The sequence below is a fragment of the Juglans microcarpa x Juglans regia genome, chromosome 6D (genome assembly GCF_004785595.1).
Source record: "Juglans microcarpa x Juglans regia isolate MS1-56 chromosome 6D, Jm3101_v1.0, whole genome shotgun sequence".
In the NCBI taxonomy this organism is placed as follows: domain Eukaryota; kingdom Viridiplantae; phylum Streptophyta; class Magnoliopsida; order Fagales; family Juglandaceae; genus Juglans; species Juglans microcarpa x Juglans regia.
This window is the reverse complement of record NC_054604.1, coordinates 652071-675123: the sequence shown is the minus strand read 5'-3', so window position 1 is coordinate 675123 and position 23053 is coordinate 652071. Positions and strand designations below refer to the sequence as shown.

Genomic DNA, 23053 nt, shown 5'->3' with positions numbered 1-23053 from the left:
TTTAGTCTCCAAACCTTTAAAAATCCCAATGGATCAAAATCACAAACTTAGCAAGTCCTCTGGCCTTCCTATACTTGATTCCACTGTTTATAAGCGCCTCATAGGCAAATTGCTATACCTCACATTAACTAGACCAGATATCTGCTACCCCACTCATGTTCTTAGTCAGTTTTTAGATCATCCCACTTCCACTCATCTTGCAACAACTTACAAAACTCTCAAATACATTAAAAATGCTCCTGGCCAAGGCATTTTTTTATCTTCAACATCTTCAATCCAACTTAAAGGATATTGTGACTTAGATTGGGCATCTTGCCCTGACACAAGAAAATCTGTCATTGGCTATTACATCTTCTTAGGCCACTCCCTCATCTCTTGGAAATCTAAGAAACAAACCGTTGTATCTAGATCTTCTGTTGAGGCAGAATATTGTGCCATGGCCTCCATCTTCACAGAATTTACTTGGCTTAGACAACTCTTCTCTGACCTCTCTATACCTCATCCACAAGCTGTTGACCTATATTGTGACAATCAAGCTGCAATTCATATAGCAGCTAACCCTGTTTTTCATGAGAGAACTAAACATATCGAAGTGGACTGTCACCTTATCATTGACAAAATCCTTGAAGGCAGCATCGAGACCGCTCATATTCCAACAAATTCTCAACTTGTTGACATATTTACAAAACCCTTGCCCTCTTATCTTCTATACTTACACCTCTCCAAGATAGAAATAGTAAATTTCTATTATTTATCTTGCGGGAGGGTATTGGAGCAGTATGCATCACCACCTTCAACTACCTTAGAACTGCAGGATCATAATGATCACTCTCACTCGTGGTAACAACACTGCACCAGTGTTGTAGCAGCTGTCATTGCATTCAACACCAACAAGTGAAGATTCCATTGTAAATAGATTACTAGAAAGTCCCTCAAATGGATGAGGTGTTATGTACTTTGTTGTATTTACAAGATTAGTTAGTGAATTGTACAAATATTCTTATTCCTAGTCTGTTAATTTGTTAGATTACTTGCTATATATAGATAGCAGGAATAGGGATGTAAATTTAAACCGGAAAACCGAAAATCCGGTCCAGATGGAACCGAATCGGACCGGTTGGAAAAAATAGAAATATAAAAATTAATTTTATATATTATACAAAATATTTATATATATTATACAAAATATTTATATATATAAATTTTAATTATATATTAAATTTTTATATATAATTATATATCATATATGAAATAATTTCATATTATAATTTATAAATTGTAACATAAAATGACAATCTTAAATATGAACATTTGTAATTTATTTGATTATATGTTATTAATATAATTATATATAAGATAATGTTATTATAATTTATAAAATAAAAACTTAATCTTAAAGATGAAATTTTAATTGATCATATGCTTTAAACATAATATATCTATTAAATTATTAATAACATTTTATAATAAGAAGTAACATTTTATTATATATTTTTTACATTTTTAAAAAACTGAAAAAGGGGATTGGACTGGACCGAAAATCGGTAAAACCAAAGGTATCGATTTAGGATGATAACCGGAGCGTAATCGGTTTTGAAAAATATAAAATCGGTACATACCGGTTCGGTCCTAAATGTTATCTAAAATCAGACCGGATCGGACCAGTTACACTCCTAAGCAAGACCTTGTAAAGTATATATATACGGCATGAATGAAAGACAATAGCATATTTTCATCAATTTTCACTCTTGGCAATCCTTCCTCCTCCTCTTCTTCTTGCTTTTCTTTTTATTCTCACAGAACCTTACCGTTTCAATAACTGTGAAAATTGCATGTTATAGCATGAGTAGTCTACTGATGATAATGAGGCAGTGATGTGAACGTACATGATAGAAGTTGCGTACTGATCGAGACTGCAAAATTATTGTGAAGGTACCCTTCACTTATATGATTTTGCAGTCTACATCGTATTGACTGATTTGCAAGATCTGAAATCAAAAAGTAGGAATTGGTTAATTTTGCTATATATTTCCTTAAAGTGGCAATATCTGAAATTAAAAAAACTAATAATGCTAATCAACTTTAATTTAATTAGCGTGGACGGAGAAACTTACAATAAAAGTTAGTTTAATTTGTAATTTGAATCATAGATATAACTTTTTTATGAAATAAAATGACGTCTATGTTTTATAAAAAAAAAAAAAAAAAAATAGTGTGTAGATCGATCGAGCAATCAATTAGAAATTAAACATGTAATTAATTTTCCCAATGCATGCTATTGGGATATATATATATATATATATAAATATATATATATCTATATATATAGTACTGAACCATGCATGAATTAAACCAGTACTGCAGCAAGCCATTTCCTTTGCTGCCAGGCCGATCGGTCGAATATGTACGTATAACTAGCTAGTTCCATTAATTCTGATGATGACACGGCCCCATGCCTCTCATTATATAGCCTCGATCTGATCTTTTGTCTTTTTTTTTTTTGTTGTTGTTGTTCCACTTGATAAGAAATGTACCTTTTCCAGGTAGAATTATTAAAGGAAAAGCTAAGCAACTGATCATCCTCTAACAGAGCCCCCATTTTCTCTTCGATTGAACACCACAAAAAGTAATAAAGTAATTAAAGTCGATACATGAGATGCTTTTTTAGTGGATCCATCGGCCAACTCTTTTCTTATGGGCGTTGTGTAAGCCTTAAGATCATATAATTAACATATTAATGTTTGAATTGCAGGAAATACCCTCGATCTGGGCCCGAGCGACACCAGACGATCATGCGTGTACGTAACAACAGTGAAGCAAATTTCAACTATTTCTTTTTCCTTTTCTTTTTATGACCAGCAATATTGCATTAAATTAAAAATATAAATATAAAAAGAGGGATTGGAAATCATAAAAAACACTCATTACAACATATAGTACTGGATACAAATAAAAATAGAAAAGAGCAAACAAAGCCAAGAAATTGCAAAATCGCTGCTTATTATCCCAACAGAAATATAAATTATATCATTTATATTATATCAAAAGTTTAATATTAAACTATATTGAGTGTAGAGTCACGATTCAGATTTAATATCTCTACTTTAATTTTATATCATATGAAATCGCTATTTATCTTTAAAGTTTGAACTAATGAAAAAATATAAATTATATATATATATATATATATGTATATATACACACTCTAATCTAATATATAGATACTTACAAAAGGAAAACAAAAATGAATATTTACTTCCGATAAAAGGGAGAACAAATAATATTTTCTGTAATAGAGAAATTAAGAGTCGTATTGATTAAGATATCACTACAAGAAAAATAGACTTTTATGGTCATTTAATTGTGGCGAAAAGACCATTTGTGACCAAAATAGACTCATTTTGACTGTAAATAGACATTTCGCTGGAATTAACTGATCACAAATAAATAATTTTCTTGTAGTGGATGCCATATGATAGACAACATGTGGGCCCCACAAGCTAGCATGCATCGGTGGTGGCATAAGGGCGACACTCATTGGCCGTGTGGAAAAGTAGTAGTGTTGAACGATGGATTAACAGTCAGCAAAACCAATAAGAGAGCACATGGTGGATTGAAGCGCTGGTCACCGGAAGGTGGCGAATTGGTACTTTCTTTTCTTGCTAAAAGGGAGGAGGACCGAGGAAAATAGAGAAATGAGAAAAAAAGAGAAGAGATCATGATCTAATAATGGCTAAAAAAGTGATAAATAGCTAGAAAATGCCTAGAACGCGTACACAACAAACTGGTACTGGTGCAGGGTGATACACATGGTAACCACTCACCGCTATTGGAAATGGATGGTTGATGCATGGGACTTAAAATCTTAGGTGATCTAGCCTCCAGTGCCGTAATTAGCAGATTTAATGAATATTTAAGGAAAAAAAAAACTTGGAAAAAAGGAGGAAAATTATGAGGACAAGGAGCGAATTAAAGAGAGTGAGTAATCTGGTTTAAAAGTGGGAGAGAGGAAGGGAGAAGTATGATGAGTTGCTTATCATGTGTTGATCTGTTAGATTTACTTTTAAAATAAAAATAACTTTATGTACAATTTGACATACTACATCAAGTTATGTCAATTTATGAATTTATTTTTTTGTAATTCATTTGTGGTGAAAATATTTTTAGAGGGAATTAAATCGTAGTTCTCGATCCATTATATTGACTCTCTCTAGAAGTTCTCACGATGTAAATTTTACCATGTCAATGTATCTTCACACACCGCGTTTCACACTTCTACTTAATTACCACCCAATTAGAGTGATTCTAGAATTTGTAACAACAAATGAATCAAAATGTTCAAGTAGTGGAAAGCACAAGTAATTCCAAATCAAAAGTAGCCAATAAACACGTCTAAATCTCTCGTGGAGCCATTGCTTTTCTAAAAGTAACCCCATAAAATATAGAAATAAAGTATCACGTGATGAATGTTACCAAAATAACCCCGTTTCCCTCGCTATATAACCCTGTGTTTGTGATGCTCCACGTTCAGGCAGATGGAAATCCTCCAAGTTCCCTTATAGTATTGGTCCAATATATAACTCTTCGCCAAAATTCCCTCTAAACCTATCTTAATTTAACCCGGCCGGCCAGGTATATAGCGCCCCTTTCGTCTTGAATTCGTATAAATTACTTCTACAATGGCTTCTATCAAGATAGAAAAGATCAGAGCCTTCAACAACCAGAAGAGGCTTCAGCTTCTAAACAATCTTTTCCCCGCGTATTCCTTGACAGTATTAACTTTTAGCCTATTTTGTTCCAGCCCTTTTTGGTTTCCCTACCTTTCTTCATCCATGAAGGTCTTTCTCTCTGTCTCCCTCAGAGAAATCGCTTCGATCCTCTTCAGCTACATGTTTGTGTTCATACTAGGCAATCTCATCGTTGTTGCCCTACTTATAGGACAATCCAAACTCTTTTCTTCAAACACTACTTCTCCATCTATTGATGTTTTGTATGATGAGTATGTACTTAACAGTACAAGGAGCCTTCAAAGTTCTTCAACCACTGAAGTCAAGAGATCAGAGATAAAAATAGAGAACTATGATGTGGTAAATGTGAAGATGATTAATGGTAAAGATGGAGAGGACGCTGAAGCAATCATGAATTGGGCTGTACAAAGCCATGATCATATAGATGGAAACAATATTCACTTTGCTTTGCCAGCGCAGGAACTGAGCAAAAGGGCTGATGATTACATTGCAAGAGTGAATAAAGAGAGGAGGCTTGAAGCTAGACTTCTCCTCTATAGTAGTGAAGAATATTGACATGCTTTTTAAGCAAACGAGTACTTGCATATTCGATTGACTAAGCCATGCATTCTAGTAATCTATAATCTCAAGTACTGCATTCAAAATGAAATGAGAATTCAAGCTTGAACAGAGGATAAGTTCAAAATTATGTACTTGATTATACACTTTAATAGAGGAGCATATACATGCATGCACTTACGGCTGGCCTCCTCTTATTCTAATTTTATAAAGGGATACCATTCGATGGGTCGCTCGTCTCATCTCACTATCGAAACGGCACCTTAAAATTATAGTATGATCCCTGTAGATATGACTGCTAATTGGGACTAGGAAAGAAAATGATTAACGTAATATCCTGAGTTTAATATGAAATTAGGACGGTGATATTGCCTAAGAGGGAGAAGTCCTCGCGGCTTAAAATGATTCAATTGAAAGATATTTGGCCAATTATAACACTGATTAATCTTTCTGTAATGAAGATCGGTAGTTTCAAATTACTTTCTGTAACTTGTGAGTTGAGACACTTGCTTCAAACATGAAAAGTCGAGCAATTATGAAAGAAGAGGCGTGAATTAATTCAAAAGTGAGAAGCAAACCTAAAATTCAAAAGCAGCAACAGTACCTCCTGCATGCTGAAGGAACATATATAAAAAGCAGTAACACCACAAGTGACTTTTTTTTTTTTTTCTCAAGAAAAAAAGATAGTTAAATTAGCTGTACGTATAAATAACGCAGACTTTAATAAAGAGACTTCCATAAAACAAATTTATATTAGGACAATGCTTGCCGCCCAATATGCGCGCTGCACTTTTTTTTTTTTTAAGTATTTTTTGAATCTATTTAAATATTTAAAAAATACATTAATTTATTAATAATTACTTCTTTAATTATTAAATAAAAAAATTAAAAAATAAAATAAAATATTCGAGATATCAAAATGAGAGAAAACCACAGTAACATTTTCCTTTTATTAATCCGGCCAGCCACCGTTAGCAAGCATAAACATACATCTCAGATCAAAATGCTGCATGTTTTGATAACTAGTACCTGAAAATAAGATAAACTAGAAACCGGCAAAAGCTTTTATAAAGAAGGTGAGATCGATTTGATGATTTGTTTGTTAAGAATTTAATTAATTAAGTATTGTTAGTTTTAACAAAAGTACTTGATTTTTCAATTTTTAATGAAGAATTCTACGTCTAAATGTGATTAAATTTAAATACAAGTTCCTGATTCTCAAGCCGCTCGATCTAAATGAGATGGGTCGGTCATGATCTCAAGCCACTACTGTCTGTCTTGGGCCAGACCAAGGCCACTTAATTCCATTTTTTTTTTTTCCAATTTTTATAAAGAAATATATTCTAATTTTTACACTGATTCTATATTTATAATTGTATTTCTTTTAATGATTAATTAAACTTTTGATCGAGGACTTGTGGGAACTCATCGGCCAGAATCGGTATGTTACGCTCGCCAAGAGGATTTCTTGCAACTCCATGCAGTCCCAATCAGAGACACATGGTCAGGTCCTTGGCGGATTGCTCAAAGCACTTTTGTTTTTTTGCTATCAAAAGCTCTACACAAAGTCTACGTGTTGTTTCCTCTCCAACCGCTATGTCCTTACGTTGCAAACAACCGACTTTCACTTCCATGCATATATGTAGAAAATCAAATATATATATATATATATATATATATATAAATCACTTGAAACTCCTCTCTCTGATCACATTATTTGCAGATAATCAAGCTAGAAGCCATGGATCTCATTCACAAACTGATGAACATTATAGTCCCTCCCCTAGGCCTAACCATGTTACTCTTCTTTCTACCAACCTATCTGTTCTTCAAGCTTCTCATCTCCACCATAAAATCCATATTCAGTGAAGATGTGGCCGGAAAAGTTATACTCATCACCGGGGCATCCTCTGGAATTGGAGAGGTTTGCACCAAGCTATATCCCCAAGTCGTTTAATACCTCAATATTTTCTTCGTCTTCTTCTTCTTTTTTAATCACATTCTTTTATATATTTGTGTGTGTGTGTGTGTATATATATATGTAATTAATATATTGTGGTTTTGAAGCATCTTGCGTACGAGTATGCAAGGAGAGGAGCTTTTCTAGCCCTCATAGCAAGAAGAGAGAACCGTCTCAGAGAAGTCGCCAGCACGGCCTATCAGCTTGGCTCCCCTGAAGTTATCGTCATCCCTGCAGATGTCTCTAAGGTTGAAGATTGTAAGCGCTTTGTTGATGAAACAGCCGAGCACTTTGGGCAGTGTAAGCAAAAATTAAACGAAAATGGTACTACCTTTTTAATTTGTTTTTCTATTTGAGATATTTTGAAAATAATATTCTGTGAATTTTCATAGCAGTAGATCATCTGGTAAACAATGCCGGAATAACTCCGGTCTGCATCTTTGAGCAGGCCCCCGATATAACTAATCTTCGGCCAGCTATGGTAATTATGTAGATTCTCGACATGACTCTCTTCTCTATCATTTTTATATACCTAATTAGACTTAATTAATTTTCTTATGTGAAAGAAAAAAAAAAATCGTAAAAGACTGCGACCCAAGTTATATTGAATGAGATTAGCAAGATCAAAACTGAAATTCGGATGCAATTTCCTGGAAATACTTCGTTGACATTCATTGCACGTACCTATTGAATTAGTTTTTAATGTATCCGGCCTTTAGCAGAAAATGTATACCTAGGATCATGACAAAAATACTTTCAAATTCTTGTCCAGTGTTCGAGGTCTCAAATTTAAGTAAGAGAGATGGACATACGAAATGATATTAACCACAACAAAAATCTAAAGGATACTTATAAATTGTGTCCACAATTTCATGTGTGCTATGTTTTTGTCAGGATGTAAACTTCTGGGGTGCAGTATATGCCACCTATTTCGCCGTTCCACACCTTAAAAGGAGTAAAGGGAAGATTGTAACGATTGCTTCCTCTGCAGCATGGTTACCAGCACCAAGACTAAGCTTCTATACTGTAATTAAGAAATTAATCTCGCCGGCATCCTTTACTCAGTACTATTAATTCCCCCTCTTTTTTTCTTTCCATATTCTTTACTGATTTTTCTTACTGCATTGTGATTAACATCAACCCAGGCAAGCAAAGCAGCAGTCCTAAGCTTCTTCGAGACACTGAGAGTTGAACTTGGGGGAGACATCGGCATAACAATTGTGACTCCAGGGTTGATCGAGTCAGAAATGACACAAGGGAAGTTCCTATCAGAGGAAGGCCAGATGGTACTTGATCCAGAAATGAGAGATGTAAGCTTCTCGGCATTCTATCTGCAGCATAATGGTCATGCATGTTATTGCAAGCGGTTTGGATAATAAATATATATTTAACTCAATTAATGCAATTGGTACCAGATTTTAGTGAGTATAATGCCAATAGAGCCCGTTGGAAAGTGCGCCAAAGCAATTGTGGACGGTGCCTGCCGTGGAGAGAAATACTTGACAGAACCAGCTTGGATGAGGGTGACATATTTCTGGAAGGTGTTTTGCCCTGAGATACTGGAGTGGTGTAACCAGTTGCTACTCACCAGACCTGGATCAGATTCGGAAAGAGACACACCTAGCAAGAGGCTCCTCGATTTAACTGGACTAAAGAAATATATATACCCAGAATCTGTTCAATTCCCCGAGCTCAAGGCCGCTACTGGATAGGACCAAAGTTCACATTAGTTAGAGGTCATGGTGCAGTGTGTACGTGTATATATATATATATATATATAGTCTCTCTACGTATGTTAGCTTTAAAACTAAAAGACTATGGGATTTGTCAGGCATCAGGCAACAAAGATATCGTCCTTAGAACATAATTCTGATGTAGACTCATGTATTATTAGTTCAATTTCTGTTTTCACTTTTCGAGGCCGATTGTCTGCGGTACTTGGTGAAGAATTTTGAGAAATTCTATCTCACAGGATGAGATAGAGAGGTGTGTTGTATTCCTCATATAATGTGCCATGTGGTCCTTCCTTTCTTTTGTTGCAATCAGCTTCATCTTTTTCTGAAGATTGACTTGCCTTATCAATAACAAATTGTACTGTAACGTGTCTCTCGAGTCTTGACCAACAATTTCACCATTGAAAGTACGTGAGTTCTAGCATCCAATGAGGGCGACAGGGACTAATATATACATGTCATGCTTTGAGGCGTTTAGTAAAGAGAGAGAGAGGAAAAAAAAAAAAAAAAACTGATTTACAAAGTCATTTATTGAAGAACTATATATGCCTCGGAGAAAATGTCCTCAATGTCTCAAAGACGTACGATAAAGATTCTTCTTACTAAAAACTCCTAATGACGAGCATTAGTAGTAGACTTAATAAAGTTTGGTTAAAATTTAATTAGATAATTCACTTTTATAAATTTAATTAGCCACTTTTCAATAATACTAAATAACAGGCTCTCCAACTTTATCATTATTCTATTAAAATATTGATTTTGACATTTTCATTTATTTTAATTCTAATTATAATTTGAATATTTATTCGTTATTAAAAAAGTACACATTATTCATTGGTTTCAACTAATCATAATATTACAGAACTAGAACTTGAAGCACTCCAGCAAGATGATGCCACATCATTGAAATTATGACTAATGAAGACTGGCCGCCTTCTATGGTTGAGTTTGGGATTTGGACGCTTCGTGCTTTTGAAACGAAGAGGAATTTCTAGAGTTGTGAGCTAGCGCAAAACGAATAGCATGCAGGGGAGGGAATTTTTTATGTCAAAATAATATTTGGTCAGCAATTTGGACTCAATAGATTTGGCTAGTAAAAATTTTCAAAGTTAAAAATAATATAGTTTTGTTAAGTCCACTACAATGAGTTTTTATGCATTCTAATTAAATTTTGGTCAAAATATAATTTTATTGAGTCAACTAATAGTGTTCTTAGAAGATGGAGGAAAATTATATGGTAATTCAAAACATTGTGGCTAATCCACGTGCCAGTGAGATCGAGGATTATTGTTTTGAATCCCAAAATCAAACATCTACACGTGGACAAAGAGAAATGCAGAGTTTTCACCACCAGGCTGCGAGCTCAGCTTATTGGTTCGCAACCACTTATCTTGGAGAAAAGTGGCTAAAAGCCACATTTGGTGGATGCAGCTGTAAGCATGAAACACTGACATCGAGTGGGATAGACCAACTTCCATATTTTAGCTATATTATCATTCTATTGCTGTGTTTTCATGTAATCTTTTAAATATTTTATTTGCTTTAATCTTATGGGACAATCATTCTAGACTTCTGTTCTCTCTATAAATGTATAGAACCTGGTGTTCCTTTCCAAAACAATAAATTCTGCCGCTTATAAAATAGGATTAGAAAGTGTGAAGTTTTCAGGGCAAAGCTTTACTTCCATGGAAATAAAAGCAACGAAGAAGTACTTGGCTCTGGTATTGGTAGCGACGGTGCTGGGACTCTTGGTTCTGGGTCCGGACCCAGTGGAATGTGCATTTGGGATACAACTCAACCCATGCACTCTTCCTCGATGCATTGCTGAATGCAAAAAGGCCTTGGGGGAAAAATTTCTTAGTGCAACTTGTGCAATGCGTTCTCAGGGGAAATTTTGCATCTGCTTAGGTTGAATGCAGCTGCTAGCATATGAATGTTGGTATTAAATATTAAACTACTTTATGTTGCTTGAAATAACTTTGTTTTGGGGGGGGGGGGGGGGGGGGGGGGGTGGGATTAATTGGGGAGAAGCATATAAAATACCCCCTGCTTGTAACTGTGAGTAGATGTTTTACTTCATTGTGCTGTGCTAGCCAGAAAGAATGGTCGGTTTGTGTTCAGGCTGTAAATTCTGGAAGCAGTAGCTAAGCAATTACGATTTGTTGTTGATGATAAGAGTGGCAAAATCAATGCCAGTACTGCAACTACACCCATGTCCGCTTGGATGTCATACCAACATGTATTCAACTCATTACGTGCAATCCTATTTTTGACAAGTCAAGAGGCATATATATATATATATATATATATATATATATATATATAAATGTTAACAAATTAGACTTGTACATGGGTAGGAAATATACCTAAAATTCTCTTAATTACTTGACCAATTTTGTGTTTATTTCTTAAGAGCTTAGGCTGAATCAAGCTCAAGACATCTACTACTTTGCTGAGCGTGGCAAAGACATTTGTTTGTTGCCCAAAATCCAACTATTTATTATATTTTACTTGTAGATCAATTATTTGGTATCAAATAAATAGATATTGAGAAGACTATGATAAATAGAATTATTCCTAGCTAGGCCTCTTAATTAGTGGAGATCAAGAGCCATCAATCTCTTGAGATTGGCCTTGTTTGAATTCAAAATCCACATCAACTCATCTCATCTCTTCATTACAATTTTCTCAAACTCCCACACAAAATATAATAAACAATTTAACTTTTTTAAATCTTAAAACAAATGAGAAGCCAAGAAAGTCGGGAGAATGGCGCATGTGGTGGTGGTAGACCCATATGCATGTAGATCAGATTGAACGATGTGTGAGGTTCACTTGTAATTCAAGTAAAGTCATATAAGGGTCATGCGCTGACTGAAATAAGGCTTAATTTGATGATCCGCCCAAAGGCCCATTGGCGTTTGGTGCTTGATTCAGTACATGAGTCGATGATCTATGACCTGTTCCCTTAAGTGCAACAAAAACAGCAAAAGTACTACGTAAATTAAAACGTGTACGTACATGGTAAGGCAACGCCAATGACGATTATCTTCTTTCCAAAGTCCTAGCTAGACAAATAAATGCTTGCTTAGGTTTAGAGGATCAGAATCTCCTTTATGACATGAGGCCTTATCAGTATGTACCACGTTGTTCTAGAATCCGCGTTACGCGTAGATCACTGATCTCGAAGCTAGGCTGGCCAAAAGCAATCCACATCGATCGTCCTTTAGTAATCCAGTGGCCCCCAAACATGACCTTCCTCTAACTCCTACTTTTGCAGCTATTGCACCTCCTCCATATATAGAAAAAAAAAAAAAAAAACAGTACATGCAGCCAAAAGTATCTGAGAAATTTCGTAACAGATCATGAATGTGACATGTGGGTATTGTTAAACGACAATACAGATAGACAAATATAAATTCATGGAGATCAGATGGTCCATAAAATGCTAAAATTACCATGGAAATGTCATCTTTTGGCTTTCAGAATAAGTGGAAGAATGTTAACCACGTCGTTCAGCTTGATTTTTCCATAATAATAATGTTGAACACTTCATTATTTTGCTGGAATTCTGCAACATAAGTACTGCAGAAATTCAATGCAGAAACTTTTGCAGTTATGCCTGCATAAAGGTTGCAACTAAACATGGCGGTGTGGCTCCTTGGCATTTATGATAAAATTAAACTAGAAATCTTGAGGCTCAGGTTCAAATACGTAGAACCAAACCAAGCCTAAGCTTTTCTAGGAAAAAAATAAATAAGCCTAATTATGTTTTTCATTTAAGAAGCAAATTAAAGTCGATGATCATCTTCTATATATATATATATATATATATATATATATATATATATATATATATTAATTGGTTCTTTATATATATAACTAAAATGCACAGAAGTTATATACTGGATCGTGCAAGTACTCCCATTAATGCTCACAGATCGATATTAGTTGTACTATAGAAAGTTGTATATGTTTAAAAAAGAAGAACAAGAAATTAGAATCCCTAAAATATAATACAAAGATCGATATTAGTAGTACCATAGAAAGTTGCTCACACTCGTAGAGACAAAAATCTCCAGCTTTCGGCCAATTTCACAGCTGTCATATATAATTCTCTATGGACAATGTTAGGGAGACGAGACCGGAAATAGTGCCATTGTATCGAATAGTGTAAATGTATTTTTTTTTCAATTTCTTTTTCTTTTTCTTTTAACTATTTTTTAAGTATATTTAAAAAAAAAAAAAAAAACTAATAGTCACTTTCTTAACTATTAAATAAAAAAATACAATCAATCAACTTTATCAATAAGATTTCTCGATACAAGTAGATGCCCAGTGTGTTGGGATTAACTTTTGCTACATATCTATTAGGTTCTATTTGGATACAGAAACACTCTCAATCTATTTCACATCATTATTACAATTTTTTAATTTTTTATAAAAAATATAATAAACAATTTAACTTTTTTCAAATTTTAAAATAATAATAATACTAAAAAATAATATTCTAATAATATTATTTAATTCATCTAAAACAATCTCATCTCATCTCATTATTCAAATGAACCTTAATATTTTGCGTTACATCTACCTTGGACGTAACGTGAGACCGGTTTCGAGAAGAACAAATTTATTTTTTCATTCATTTTGTTTTATATTCTTAAATATTCATTTTTTTCACATCATTATTAAAAAAAACTCACAAGATTATTAAGAAATACTTCCTTAATCACTAGAACCTTGAGACTCAAATATCGGTAACTCTAGAATTTTTCATTTTTTTTAGTTTTTTTTATTTTTATCCCTCTAGTTGTTCGTTTATTTAGGATAAGTACGATTCTCTAGTGCTTATATATGAGAGATTTGATATGCACGGAAGACTGTACTTGAAAGGTCTCTTTCCCTCAAGTTAACAAATCATTGTTTCTCTTTTGTCCTCTAATTCTCTCGACCTCAAACGCAAAACATCCTTATCCGATTGCCTTGTCTATCACTCCTAATTTAATGATCTGTTTAAAATCATAATATTCATATATTTAATTATTTTACGACTTATTTTATATTGAATAAATATATCACTTCATCAAAATTATTAAATATCTTTTTATTTAGATTTTAGGTAACTATCTTCCATTTAAAATATAGCAATAAAAATAATTGTAAAACATGTTGGATGTGCATCATTTATCATCTTTTTTATTTCACCACTAGTGATCTGATTATATACAGTTTCGTAAGTCATTTTTAGCATCAATTCTTCTATTTTAGTATCAATTCTATAAAATAAAAAATATTTGTATATAATGACTAATAACACTATCAATTGAATTCTCTGAATTTTTTCATAAGAAACCCTTTTTTATGCAAAAGATTAGCTTAGAACTATGGTGGCAAGCTTGTATTTTTCTGAATTTTAGTGGTAAAGATTGCAGCCTCTTCGGTGTGTGTATATATATATATATGTATATATATATATAAAATAATGCTAAGATTATTATGCCATTATTATCTATTTATTATTCTTTTTATATTTGATTTTTTTTAATTTTTTATTTTACTTAATAATTAAAAGTTATATATTTTTTAATTTATTCTTAGTAATTAAACACTTAAGTAATAGATAGATAGTAATAGATACTAATCCTATCACTACGCCTATAAATATATATGTATACATAGATATCGTCTCAGTGTAGTTGATTACACGTGGCATCAGTTTCCAAGGATGGCGTAGACTGGCAAGCAAGATGACATTTCCTGGATTGCCAAGTCGCGTGATTTCAAATTCCAGCGCGCGGTACGGACCCCTCTGTATATATCTCACCTAAAGAATTAAGAATCCCCAAGCATGCAGGCCTTAACTGTTTCCCGGGAACATCTTAACTGTTACTTTAACCAATCACGACTAGGCACGTTATCGCTGCTGATTTTCACGTTAGCTTTCCGGCCCCATATTTTAAACGGCATAGCAGCTTCACTCTGCTTACACACTGTCTCTCTCTCTCTTTCTCTCAGCTGAAACTTCTCTTTTTTCTTAGTTTTTCAGTCTGGGTTTCTTCTGGAGGTTTGAGAGTTTGATCATGGATGATGTGTATGCAAAGTTCATTGAGAGAATGAACCCAACAAGGCATGCTTCTCTCTGTTTCTCACTCTTTACATACGGCCGTTATATCTCAACTTGGTTTCTGGGGATTTCTTGGGGATCATGTATTTGACCATTTGAAATGAGTCCCATTTGGCTGTCTGATTAATGATAATTATTAAGGCTGTGCTGGTAGAGTTTTCTGCAATCCAACTTGGCTAATGGCCTAGCCCTGCGGATTCAAATTGCATTTTTGACTCCTCTTGCTCTCAAAATTTCGAGCTTTGAATTTGATGGGACATTGACATTAGTTTTGTGGTTGCAGAGTTGTGATTGACAATGAGTCCTGTGAGCTTGCCACCATTATAGAGGTAAACTCTGCTTTGCCCCCATTTTCTACCTCGCAAAATGAACAGTTAAGAACAGAATTTTCTAATTAAGTTTGGCTTTTTACTTAGGTTGTTAGTACTATTAGGCAAGGAATACTCCTTGAAGTTGTCCAAGTACTTGCAGACTTAGACCTCATCATAACAAAAGCATACGTCTCCTCTGATGGAGGATGGTTCATGAATGGTATGCTTCAACTATTTCCTCCGACCCTTCTCTCTCTCCCTCTCTTTCTCACGAAGCGATGTTTACAATTTTCAATTGCGTACAAAACACCCATTATTTTTTCTCTCCATTTTCTCATTTCCAGTGTTTAATGTGACTGACTGTGATGGGAACAAAGTTAGAGATGATGGGATCCTCGATTATATACAGAAGGCAAGTGATTATAGCAGCAGTATTTTTCACTACTTTCTTTTCGTTTGGTTGGTATATCTTAGTTCTTTCGTTCCAAGATCACCTCCATTCGCAAGTGAAATCTCGATTAGCATTGTCTGGCTGAGCGATGAAGCCTTTTATCTGGCTAGCACTTGGTTCATGTTAGTAAGTTTCCCATTACTACAATCAGTATGTTATGCTCAACGAAGTTTACCAAATTCCTTTAATTTTTTTGGATGAGACTGACCTAAATTCAACTTGTGTAGACTCAATTTAGGTTCACTAGAATAAGTTGTTGATCATGCCGACCTCGTTTTATGCATGATTGTTCCAGTTTTTTTCCAGAACTTTTACATTCTCCTATTTAAACCTTGGATTTGTTGATCAATCTTGCAGCATGTTGAAACTGATGCGTGTTGCTTAGAGTCAATGAGAGGGTTAACTGGGGGAATGCCCTCGGAGGAGCATACGTCAATTGAACTAACTGGCATTGATAGGCCTGGGCTGTTGTCAGAAGTATTTGCAGTACTTACAGACCTCAGGTGCAATGTGGTGAACGGAGAAATATGGACACACAATTCTAGAGCTGCTGCTGTTATTGACGTGACAGAACAGTCAACTGGACAAGCAATTGAAGATCCAAAACGGCTCTCTACTATCAAGCAACTGCTTTGCAATGTCCTCCAAGGAAATATCAGTTTTATGACACCTAGAATCACAATATCCTCATCTGGGGTAACACACAGACAAAGGAGATTACATCAATTGATGTTTGCCGATAGGGATTTCGAAAGGCTTGAAGACGTCGAGCATAGTTCAAGAATCCATGTTTGCGTATTAGATTGTAATGATAGAGACTATACTGTTGTCTCCATAAGATCCAAAGACCGGCCGAAGCTTTTGTTTGACACTCTGTGCACTCTAACAGATATGCAGTATGTGGTGTTCCACGGGACTGTCATCACAGAAAGGATGGAAGCTCATCAGGTATGATCAGAACTCTGTAATGCTCTATTAACTGAGTAGTTGAAAATCAGATCAGAATCCATTATATAGTCCATGAGAATTGAAAAGACAGCCCTTGTTTCTACAACAAAAGCTTTAAGTTTGTTTCATTAAAGACTCGGGTTCGCATTTAGGAATCTAGGTTTGGAAGACGAGACTGATACCGTTTCGTCGCTCAGCCAAGGGATTTTCTTTTTCCCTTTCTCTTTTTACAAGTATAAAGAGAATCTTGTTTTTGGATGTACATGTACGATGAGCTGCTCAAGTACGGTTCTGAATATTCCTTTAGTTTCATCCTGTCAGACCCATGTCATAATAGTCCTCTGCTTGCAGGAATACTACATCAGACATATCGATGGGCTTCCCGTAAGTTCAGAGGCTGAGAGACAACGTGTTATAGATTGCCTTGAAGCAGCCATCCAGAGAAGAGCCTCTGAGGTAGATAGCCCACTTTAGACACTTGAGAGTTTAGAGTAGCATTTGTTTAGGTAATTTTCTAAGAATTGCTTACTCTGATACAGGAACTGGAACTAGAACTGTGCAGTGATGACAGACTCGGACTCCTCTCGGATATTACCAGAATATTTCGGGAAAATGGTTTGCGCATTAGACAGGCAGAGCTGGCAACAAGGGGAGGGAAACTCAAAGATACATTCTTTGTCACTGATGTGTCTGGCCAACCTATTGATCCTAAAAACGTTGATTTGATTAGGCAACAGATAGGACAAAACATATTGCGGGTGAAAGGGAACTTGAGTCTGTCTCCGAAATTTCCTCAGGAGATGGCAAGAAGTTTCCTCTTTACAAACCTTTTCAAAAGTCGAAGTTTTTAAGTTCCAACTTCCAAGCTCGTATAATCTTTGCCTATAGTTCGCTCATGTTATTTCTAGGAAGGAACAGCATATAGACATTGAGTGCGATTTCAGAACAAAGGACAACAAAATTTAGTCACCATACATGGCAGGAATGATGATATATCGTTTCTTTTGGCTGCGAAATTGTGTGCGAGTGTGAAGGAAATAAATTGTAGAAATACAAGGAAACATTGGATTATACAGAATTGATATAGGAATTGTTGTCTAAACCATAATCATTCATGGCAGTGACATTGCTAGATATTCTAATGTAAAATCAAGGTGAAGACTTCAGATTGATACAAGAGTAGAAGATAAAGACTACCAAGGAAATAGTATTGAACCTTGTGTCACGAACATTTCTAAAGAGGTTATAGCCAACTAATGGTACGAATATGGTGTTCATCAGCCCTAATTGTAAGTTTAAGTGCCAATTGGCGGTAACATCAATTTCCGCTTGGAAATAAACACAAAAGCATATATTGAAATTTCATAAGGTGCATCTCGGATCTCATCTTTTCTTCTTCTTCTTCTCCTCCTCCTCCTTTGCCTTCTCGATGATATCAACAAAATCTTTAGTAAAATATGCTACCAATCTTAAGATTTTACAGAGTGATCCCTCCATCTAGAGATACCGGCATTGATTGCCTTCTGTAGGACTCCAATCCGTTCCGCTAAAAGGCAATCTTTAAGTTCTTCCATTTCAGTGTATTCCTTCTCCATTATCAGCTCCAGATCTTCAAAATGCTTGATTTTCTGGTGCAACTTTTTCATCTACATGTGCATTCAAGCAAAGAACAAATGCTTAGGCCTGCCTACCTCTTAAATGGAAAGTTTTCAGCAAGTAGAACATAAAGGGGCAAAGCATGTGGACCATGAACAAAGAAAAGCTATGACCCACCTGTGTCTCAATTATGATCCCCACTAAATTTTCAACCTCTCTGTCCTCCTGCTCAGCTAACAATTTAGCACGAGCAGCAGCTGCCCCAAGAGCTGTTGCAATTGATGCTCTAATTTGCAGAGTTAGAGGTATATCATCCCTCTTGTGGGGTGTATATACAGTTTCTGTAAGAAGTAGAGATTCATAAAATGATAAAGAGTGACATGCTACAGCAATCAATACCCAATAAAAGAATAGAAAATGGCTGCCCAGAGAAATTGTGGATGTGGACGATGATATCTAGTGGCCACATGGAAATGAAGCACCAAAAAACCTACAAACCACTAGGACTCTTCCATTATGTTATGACCAAATCAATCTTTCCTTAAGAAAAACAAATGGTTTCGATCTTAAATAAATAACAGAAAAATCAATGCATTTCAGAAGCCAACATATATAATATACCAAGAGATGTCTTCACTGTGACATAGTTACAGACATAAAACTTCTGAAATCATTTTGCTTCTTCATACCTGATTGAGTCAAACCTTCCTTCGTCTTAGATTCTTCATTCTTAAGGACTCTGAAACAGATAACAGAAAATTTTAAAATCATAGTATCAGTGGAAGAGTCAGATAATGCTTCCAGTTCCAGGAATCCAGGGGCATTACAATATGTAATAAATGAATGAATGAATAACCTTTCTGCCTCGTAACTTGCAGTGGGAGAAGATAATCCATTAGAAATATGATCCTCCTCAACATCAAAGATCTCTCTTGGAAATGAGTTTTCGTCACAAAGTGCTGTGACAGCAGCCTCAGCTGCAGCAGCCGTGGTTTGAGAACCAACCATGGTTGAGATCCGAGCAACCTGATGCAAACAATATTAACTTCTTGTTGCGCATAATAAGAAGGGAAGGAAAAGCTCGACAGATGTCCCCCCCCCCCCCCCCCTTTTCCTCTCTCTCTCACCCAGAAAAATAAATAAGATTTTAAAAAAAGGATTTTCTCCATTCATTTACAGGAGCAAAGTTCAGTTAGCCGATATAAAAATATATGAGAGAGACAAAGCTATGCGTAATACATAAATAAATATATATTTATAGATACAACCAAATATCATTTCTTCTTTCTCTCTTTTGCGTCAGATCTTTGCCCCAGCATTGGAAACCATAAAGCACACTTCACTACTTTTTGTCTTCCAACAATTTTACACAGTTATTGTTTGAATATAATACTCAATTTACCAACTATAAACAGAGTACAAACCAGCTAAAACAGCAATAATGTCCCAAAATAGCGGTTAGCTTGGAAGTTCTGAAAAACAATATTTTTGTAACAAGGTCTCCTACCTGTTTCATAAGTGAACTACCGGCATCTGAAAGGGATGCAATGCGCTGTCTTTTTGAAGGATGACCTTGGTCCACAGTGTCTCCATTCTCCTCCCTTTCATTAATCTGTTCATGACATTGACCTTCTAATCTGATAGCTTCATGATGTTCAGATGAAGATAACTGGGCTTGTTTTGTTCCATTCATACTGCCATTGAGGCCACCATAATTACCATATTTGTGGGCAGAACCCAACACAAGCTCTCCAAAAGGCAATTCAATGAGTTTCAATATACAATCAACCTTGCTTTTGGTTTGAACATTTTGAGCAACAAGCTCCCAGTCATCCCCATGCTTCAATACAGATTCTAAAAGAAGTAGGGTTTCTGCCTCAGTCCAGATAGCTCCATCACTACCCTTGTTTTCCGCACACTCATTGAGCTTGAATTCATCCATAGACCTGTTCTCCCCATAATTTTGATTTTTGAAACAGTTTATGCAAATTATGAATTCACCCTGCCAGTGTAATAATTAGAACAAATATGGGAGTCACAAGTTCTAAAGCACAAAAGAAAATAATATAGTGTGAGAGATAATATGAATTACAAACTCATAACAGCAGAGAGAGAGAGAGAGAGATTTTTGTGATGAATTTATTGTACTGCTAAAACTGCAAACCAGCGCTATCAAAATCATGTAAATCAAACCCAGAACATTGTCCTGTTAGCATATTTATCAAGTTCAGAACATCGCTATAATCTGTAAGGCACTTTTTCCTGGTGAAAATTGGAGCATTGGACATCTGAGGTAACCAAATGCAATAGCTAAGGTCCTGCACTCAATCGTACTCCAAAAGAATTCACCTTCATTAAATGAAAAAACATGTAGAATCAATAAACTTATACCTAGCTGTTAGTTTCATGATTGTTTCAATCCTTTGGTGTCGTTTTCAACACAAACAACCAATGACATATGTTTTCCATCATAAATAAAAAAATAAATAAAAAGATCACATAAACAGCCAAATTCGAAATCTAATCCTTGAGGAAGATAAGCAACATGTATTCAGATTGGTTATACCAATGCTTAACACAGAGACCCAAACATAGAGGACATGTACAGCAAACTCCCACAAAGACCTGACCAATAAGATTGTTCATGGCTACATTAAATTTAATTGGACATGCTAGGCATCCAATGATTGCAATCAGTAAAACTAGCCCACTATTTCTTGCAAACAATTTATAATAGACAACAAAACCTGAGATCAAATGTAAATATAAAAGAGCTAATACCTTGGTATATTTATAGTGACCAGAGTCGCAAATTCCACCACAATTTCCACAAATCAACCCCTTCGGCTTCACCAAATCACCAAAAACATCGGAATAGGACGCCAATGGCAGAAACTTGAATCCCTTCTCAACTGCATTATCCACGACGTTTGGTGGCACGGAAATAGGCTTTGGCGAATTTGGTGAGGCCCCAACTCGAACCGCATTGGGGACAACACCCTCAATCTTAATTCTAGATCTATCCTCCCCATCCTCCACCACAACTAAACTAGTATTGTTACCGGAAGGCGCACTGAAATTTATCAAACCCCGCTCGTCCAAGAACCTAAAAACCTTGTGGAGCAAGCTAACATCGCCCACCAGTGATTTTCGGACGTCAGTGAAGCTAAGCCGCCTCGAAGGCTCTTCTCTGTACTTATTGATGATAAAATCTCTGTACTCCTTGTATATTTTGGGCGTCCTTGAAAAAGAGCTTCCGTCGAAGAATTCTCTTAGAGCGAGTTTCTCGGTTGCGTGGATTTCGTCCCACAAGAACCAACCTAAGAGTGTTCGATTTCAATCTCAGGTCTAATTTTTTTCCGTAAATTCAATTGTTTGATTAGAAACAAAAACTTCCAAAAAACCCAAAAAAAAAAAACAACTAGCTAAAGAGAATATATGGTAGGTTTCAATGACAAATTCTAGGTCATTTTAACAGAAAGTTGCAGAATTTTATTCTCTTTTCACCCGAAATATTTCGAGGAATTGGATTCAGGGAACCAGACGGAGAGATTAGGGTTTGAACGAAAAGTGAAGAGGGATCAAAGTCCGGATTAGAGGAAGGAGAGAGAGAGAGAGAGAGAGAGAGAGAGAGACTTACTAGAGTGGCTTGGAATGGTGTAGAGGTCGAGCTCTGGTTCGTCGAGTTTAGAAGTCGGGTCATGTGTTGTGGTTTCCATCTTTTCGGAGTCTCGGACCAGGCCGACTGAGCACGCTCCTGAGTGAGTCCCTGTGTTCGGATCTTACCTGTCCCTCGAAACTCTTTTAACATTTGGGCGGATTATTATGGTTCTACGAAGGGTAATTAATTTGCAGGCAACTTTGGTCACGGACCAATGAGATTTCAAGTCAACATTTTGACTATCTTTTATCTTTTATCGTACCGTATGTTATTATGTTACGCTCAAAATTCATTATCACAGACAACAAAATCATAAAAATACATAAATAATTTTGAGGCTCTCCTGTGTCGAATGAGAGGTTTGGATACTGAATTGCAATGAGATAAGTTGAGATAAAAATTAAAATTAAATAAAATATTATTAAAATATTATTTTTTTAATATTTAAAAAAATTAAATTATTTATTATATTTTATGTGAAAATTTAAAAAAGTTAAAATAATTAAAAGAGATGAATTTGAGAGACTTTTATATCCAAACCGGGTTAGGTTTCTACTTAGTAAGGGTTTTTCACTCATCTTTCGTACAGGTTTTCGAACCTACGACACTAGAGTAGTATTGGTTTGGATTTCTGTGGAGAACAATGGACCGGAGGAACTTTACAAGAAACTATCTCAAGAACAAAAAATTCAAGTGAAGGCAAATAAACTAGAAGATACCATGACCAGAGGAGAGAAGTGCCTTATTATCAAACTCTAAAAGAATCATCAAATACAATAAGGAAGCTCTCAAGCAAAGAATGAAGAAGATATGGAGACCAGTAAAAAATATCAATTTCTAATATCTAGGACCAAAGTTAATGCTAGTGGAATTTGAAGATAACAGGGATAAAAATTGTTTCAAACGGTATGGACCTTGGTCTTTGACAAACACCTGCCGGTGGTGAAGGAGCTGGAATGG

The 23053-nt window shown here is 35.3% G+C and overlaps 3 protein-coding genes across 5 annotated transcripts; 2 read left to right on the top strand and 1 right to left on the bottom strand.

Moving 5' to 3' along the window:
* The first annotated feature begins 7029 nt into the window (after window positions 1-7029).
* LOC121234509 (11-beta-hydroxysteroid dehydrogenase A-like) lies at window positions 7030-8978 on the top strand. Its single transcript, XM_041130460.1, has 6 exons — window positions 7030-7230; window positions 7374-7566; window positions 7662-7747; window positions 8161-8292; window positions 8412-8576; window positions 8682-8978. Exons 1-6 carry the CDS (start codon window positions 7048-7050, stop codon window positions 8976-8978), a joined length of 1056 nt encoding a protein of 351 aa, XP_040986394.1. The 5' UTR covers window positions 7030-7047.
* A 5730-nt stretch (window positions 8979-14708) lies between these two features.
* LOC121234962 (ACT domain-containing protein ACR4-like) lies at window positions 14709-18167 on the top strand. Of its 3 annotated transcripts, none has more exons than XM_041131122.1 (8): window positions 14709-14936; window positions 15041-15129; window positions 15410-15455; window positions 15543-15657; window positions 15782-16014; window positions 16246-16836; window positions 17188-17292; window positions 17376-18167. In XM_041131122.1, exons 2-8 carry the CDS (start codon window positions 15083-15085, stop codon window positions 17685-17687), a joined length of 1449 nt encoding a protein of 482 aa, XP_040987056.1. In that variant the 5' UTR covers window positions 14709-14936; window positions 15041-15082; the 3' UTR covers window positions 17688-18167. The 3 variants fall into 3 exon arrangements, with proteins under 3 accessions (XP_040987056.1, XP_040987058.1, XP_040987057.1); XM_041131123.1 differs by having other exon boundaries at window positions 14715-14799; XM_041131124.1 differs by having other exon boundaries at window positions 14709-15129; window positions 15782-15849.
* Window positions 17944-22236, bottom strand: LOC121234961 (SWI/SNF complex subunit SWI3A). Its single transcript, XM_041131120.1, has 7 exons — window positions 22073-22236; window positions 21214-21752; window positions 19940-20434; window positions 19289-19458; window positions 19122-19171; window positions 18610-18773; window positions 17944-18482 (listed from the first exon to the last, which is right to left on the bottom strand). The coding sequence occupies exons 1-7, from the start codon at window positions 22149-22151 to the stop codon at window positions 18306-18308; spliced, it is 1674 nt and encodes a 557-aa protein (XP_040987054.1). The 5' UTR covers window positions 22152-22236; the 3' UTR covers window positions 17944-18305.
* Window positions 22237-23053: the final 817 nt, after the last annotated feature.

What these genes read in the sequence shown, in the direction of transcription:
- LOC121234509 (XM_041130460.1), top strand. Translation starts at nt 7,048, where the DNA reads ATGGATCTCATTCACAAACTGATGAACATTATAGTCCCTCCCCTAGGC. An exon ending in AGCCGAGCACTTTGGGCAGT is followed by an intron (nt 7,567 to 7,661) that starts GTAAGCAAAAAT and finishes TTTTCATAGCAG; the next exon opens with TAGATCATCTGGTAAACAAT. An exon ending in CTAATCTTCGGCCAGCTATG is followed by an intron (nt 7,748 to 8,160) that starts GTAATTATGTAG and finishes TGTTTTTGTCAG; the next exon opens with GATGTAAACTTCTGGGGTGC.
- LOC121234962 (XM_041131122.1), top strand. Translation starts at nt 15,083, where the DNA reads ATGGATGATGTGTATGCAAAGTTCATTGAGAGAATGAACCCAACAAG. An exon ending in GAGAGAATGAACCCAACAAG is followed by an intron (nt 15,130 to 15,409) that starts GCATGCTTCTCT and finishes TTGTGGTTGCAG; the next exon opens with AGTTGTGATTGACAATGAGT. An exon ending in AAAGGATGGAAGCTCATCAG is followed by an intron (nt 16,837 to 17,187) that starts GTATGATCAGAA and finishes CTCTGCTTGCAG; the next exon opens with GAATACTACATCAGACATAT.
- LOC121234961 (XM_041131120.1), bottom strand. Translation starts at nt 22,151, where the DNA reads ATGGAAACCACAACACATGACCCGACTTCTAAACTCGACGAACCAGAG. An exon ending in GCAAGTTACGAGGCAGAAAG is followed by an intron (nt 19,172 to 19,288) that starts GTTATTCATTCA and finishes TATCTGTTTCAG; the next exon opens with AGTCCTTAAGAATGAAGAAT. An exon ending in GGATCATAATTGAGACACAG is followed by an intron (nt 18,483 to 18,609) that starts GTGGGTCATAGC and finishes ATGCACATGTAG; the next exon opens with ATGAAAAAGTTGCACCAGAA.